The sequence below is a fragment of the Triticum aestivum genome, chromosome 7B (assembly GCF_018294505.1).
Source record: "Triticum aestivum cultivar Chinese Spring chromosome 7B, IWGSC CS RefSeq v2.1, whole genome shotgun sequence".
NCBI lineage: Eukaryota > Viridiplantae > Streptophyta > Magnoliopsida > Poales > Poaceae > Triticum > Triticum aestivum.
The window spans coordinates 246,271,667-246,276,133 of NC_057813.1; the positions used below are offsets into that span (position 1 = coordinate 246,271,667).

The window sequence follows — 4,467 nt, forward strand, 5'->3', positions numbered from 1 at the left end:
AAATTTGGGGTTTTATATGTTGATATTTTTATACATAGACGGATTCTCCTAGTTAAATTTAAAAAATATAAACCTAAAACTTGAATTCTATGGTTGCCCTAAATATTTTTGTAGTTTTAGTAATACTATAGACAAGTTTATAAAGACCTACAATATCAATCAAGTATATATAGTTTAAGATTATACTCTCATAATGAATCGTCTTTTAGGGGAATATCTCATAATGAATCTAATGAAGCAAATTTGGGGTTGTATATGTTGATACTTTTATACATAGACGGATTCTTGTAGTTAAATTTAAAAAATATAAACCTAAAACTTGAATTCTATGGTTGCCCTAAATATTTTTGTAGTTTTAGTAATTCTATAGTAGGAAAGTCTATAAAGACCTATAATATCAATCAAGTATATATAGTTTAAGATTGTACTCTCATAATGAATCGTTTTTTAGGGGAATATCTCATAATGAATCTGATGAAGCAAATTTGGGATTGATATTTTTATACGTAGGCGGATTCTCCTAGTTAAATTTAAAAAATATAAACCTAAACCTTGAATTATTTTGGAAGGGAGAGAGAGATTATACCCCTTTGTCCGCAAAAAAAAGTCAGCAAAAAAGAGAGATTATACCCTTATAAAAAGCTGCAGAAAAGGTTTTAAAATACTTCCGTGCCTCTGGCCCTGGCCAGCTGGCCCAAGCAGGCCATCGCAGCCCACAAATCGCCAGGACCGGTTCAGGGATGCAGACAAACGAATCTGGGAATCTCGTATATTATCCCCGACGTGCTCCGTGTCCACGGCGCTGCCAAAGTCACACGAACTCTCTCACGTCACACACGCCTCCTCCTCCTCCTCCTGCGACTGCGAGCCAGCCACTGGGAGAGCCCGCGGAAGCACAGAGCGGGAGGAGGGATCGCGAGATGGAGTGCAAGGATGTCGGGATCCTCGCCATGGACATGTATTTCCCTCCCACCTGCGTCCAGCAGGTGAGGTTCTCCACCAGAGCTGCTGTTCCCGCCGCCCCCGCTCGATTTGTCGCCGTCGTGTCACGCTGCGTGCTGCGAACGTGGCTGATCTGACGCTCCGAGCATCTCCGCGTCGAGATCACGGATGATTTGGTATTTTGGGTTAGTTTCCGGGGAATTGCCGCCTGGGTTTTAGCCAGACGTGTGGGATTTCGGGTTTACGAAGTACTCCGTAGTTGAGATCGTAACGATGGAATTGTTTCCGGAAACTGAAACCATGATTCGGAGGTGCCATCTCGGTGCGGATTTGTGGATCACGGGTGGTGAATTGATTTGTTTACTCGAGGAATATTTGAATCATTCATTATTAGTTTCACTCTGTTATACCTGCTGTCAGATGCTGCATCTGCCTTGTACTGTATTTCGTCTCTCACAGAGCGAGCAAATGGTTATCTGATGTGGCTTTGGAGAGGAACTGGAGCGGCTGTGCGCAACTAATACATGGATAATTTGCTGTGTCCGTTCAATGCTGTTGGACTCAGAGTTGAATGCTGATGCGTTGAACTACTGGTTGCAGGAAGCGCTGGAGGTTCATGACGGAGCCAGCAAGGGGAAGTACACAATTGGTCTTGGGCAAGATTGCATGGCCTTCTGCAGCGAGGTAGAAGATGTCATCTCGATGAGGTATATTTTGTCACATTGGAAAAAAATGCTGCCTTGTCCGTTACCTTCTTTTACTGGGATTGAACTTCTTGATGAGTAGAATTTACTAATCAATTGTATGAAATACATATGTATTTTTGGCAATACTCCATTCAATATGTGAATGCTCAAGTTGGAAGGTTGTTTCAGCTTGACAGTTGTCAAATCCCTGCTGGAGAAGTACCACATAGATCCGAAGCTAATTGGCCGCCTGGAGGTTGGTAGCGAGACAGTGATAGACAAAAGTAAATCCATCAAAACATGGCTGATGCAAATTTTTGAGGTAAATCATGGAATTAGGATCCAACATATATTCCCTCTAAACCTGAATCTAGATGAATTCGCAGTTTCCACTTCATTTAGTTGCTTGTTAGTCCAGTTTCAGTCTCACTCAATGTTGATATTGTTGATATTTGTCTCAAATATAGGAAAGTGGTAATACTGACATTGAGGGAGTTGACTCAAGTAACGCATGTTATGGTGGGACAGCTGCCCTGTTGAATTGTGTGAATTGGGTCGAAAGTCGATGCTGGGATGGACGCTACGGCCTTGTGGTCTGCACAGATAGCGCGGTTAGTCACCCAATATCACCATCTAATTTTTGCACAAAGTCGATTCAGTTTCTCTCCCTTTTGTCTCTGTGCAGCACTAACCATATTATGTTCAGGTTTATGCAGAGGGACCAGCTCGGCCTACGGGTGGAGCTGCTGCAATTGCTATGCTTATTGGTCCAAACGCACCTATTTCTTTTGAAAGTAAATATAGAGCTTCTCACATGGCTCATGTTTACGATTTCTACAAGCCTGATCTTGCAAGTGAATATCCGGTTAGGATTCTATGACTTGCTTTTGTTTGTTTGTTCTAAGCATGTAAACAAACAAATTTCTCAACTAGATATCATTGTTTGTCTCTTTCATAGTATTATATCCTCTGCACACTTCTGTTCCCGATTATTATAGGTTGTTGATGGGAAACTATCTCAAACGTGCTACCTGATGGCTCTGGATTCGTGCTATAGACAGTATTGCGCCAAGTGAGTTCACTGCCATAATTTACCCACTCAACTGCAGTACTAGCATCTTGTTCTTCTCAAGCAATAACATCACACTATGATCACGAAATCAGGTATGAGAAGCTAGTGGGTGAACAGTTCTCAATTTCTGACGCCGATTATTGTGTGTTTCATTCTCCATATAATAAGGTATGACGACTGCACACTGCCATGGAGATGCATAAGATTTTGCAGTCTGTTAATTCTGCCAATTCTGTTCTCTAACCTCTGGGGATACAGACATAAACTCGTCACTTTTTTACTATCACAGCTTGTACAGAAGAGTTTTGCTCGACTTTACTTCAATGATTTCATGCGTAATTGCAGGTCTGCGATTCCTCTCTTTAAATACATGCTCCTTTTGCTTCTTAAAAAATAAGCTTTTAATCTGTGGACGAAATAATATTCTGAACTTCTGAAAGACCTCCCCGACTTTGTCGGGATACAATACCCATTCGACACTCTTAGTCTTGGCCCCTAGACGAAGGCACTTATTTGTTTTTGTTTTCTTTGATGTCAGTTCGGTTGATAATGATGCCAAAGAAAAGCTTCAGCCTTTTGCAAACCTGACTAGTGAAGAAAGCTACCAAAGTCGTGACTTGGAAAAGGTTATTCCTCGTTAGGTGGATAATAGTTCTTACAATGCTTAATTTCTTCGCTGATGTAACCATCAAGTCTTCTACTACTGAACTTTCAGGGCTCTCAACAACTTGCAAAGCATTTGTATGACATCAAAGTTCAACCGTCAACGTTGCTTCCAAAACAAATTGGTAACATGTATACTGCATCTCTGTATGCTGCATTGGCATCTGTAATCTACAACAAGCATGCTAGTCTGGTGAGGTTTTGGTTTTACGCCACTATCTTATATTTGTATGCCTTTGTATCTCCTGTTCATTCCTTGTAGTTAACTTCCATTTATTATGCAGAGCGGCCAACGAATTGTCATGTTCTCTTACGGCAGTGGCTTGACATCCACTATGTTTTCATTCAAACTAAATGAGGGTCAGCATCCCTTTAGTTTAACAAACATTGCTTCTGTGCTTGATGTGACGGCAAAGCTTGAGTCAAGACATGTGGTATGGTCTTTCATTCTCACAACCCTCAGCCAGTCTGTTGTAGATAGAAAGCGGATCTTGTCATATACTCCCTCCGTCCCATAATATAAGACCAGTTTTGACACTACACTAGTGTCAAAAACGCTCTTATATTATGGGATGGAGGGAGTATTTACAGCCATTTGTCATACCAATGTGGTATGGTTTACCATACATGGCTTCGAATTTGTTACAAGTATTTTGGAGAATAACTTTTTGTGGTTTCATACCAAATTATAGCTTATTAAAGAAAAGGAATCATAGTGTTTTTGTAGTCCGTACTACGGACAAGCTCTGAACTAGGAAAGCACACAAAACTGAATTCTGTATGTGATTACTCAGAAAACTTGCCCCGGTCACTATGGCGATATGAGCTCTATTCATCAAGGAAATCAGGGTCTTTGCTAAACTTATTCTAAACAATTTTGGAATTTACTTAGTTCTACAATTGTACTCCCTCTGTAAACAAATATAAGAGCGTTTAGATCACTACTTTAATGATCTAGACGCTCTTAATATTTGTTTATGGAGGGAGTACAAGAGAATAGCCTTTCTTGAAGAGAGCTACATACCATTAATTGATTCACTACTGTCCATAGTAGATTCAACTGCTGTTTGTATTAGATTCTGCGTTGCTAGGATCTGAATGGCA

General features: G+C 40.6%; 1 protein-coding gene across 1 annotated transcript in view; it reads left to right on the top strand.

The window, feature by feature from the left end:
* The first annotated feature begins 714 nt into the window (after positions 1 to 714).
* Positions 715 to 4,467, top strand: part of LOC123156162 (hydroxymethylglutaryl-CoA synthase) — a 4,611-nt gene continuing 858 nt past the window's right edge. The window contains exons 1-11 of the mRNA XM_044574330.1: positions 715 to 986; positions 1,543 to 1,649; positions 1,818 to 1,950; positions 2,096 to 2,239; positions 2,335 to 2,493; positions 2,627 to 2,700; positions 2,793 to 2,868; positions 2,990 to 3,045; positions 3,239 to 3,326; positions 3,416 to 3,556; positions 3,648 to 3,797. Coding sequence (XP_044430265.1) covers positions 741 to 986; positions 1,543 to 1,649; positions 1,818 to 1,950; positions 2,096 to 2,239; positions 2,335 to 2,493; positions 2,627 to 2,700; positions 2,793 to 2,868; positions 2,990 to 3,045; positions 3,239 to 3,326; positions 3,416 to 3,556; positions 3,648 to 3,797 — 1,374 coding nt within the window. The 5' untranslated portion in view covers positions 715 to 740. The remainder of the gene's footprint in view (positions 987 to 1,542; positions 1,650 to 1,817; positions 1,951 to 2,095; positions 2,240 to 2,334; positions 2,494 to 2,626; positions 2,701 to 2,792; positions 2,869 to 2,989; positions 3,046 to 3,238; positions 3,327 to 3,415; positions 3,557 to 3,647; positions 3,798 to 4,467) is intronic.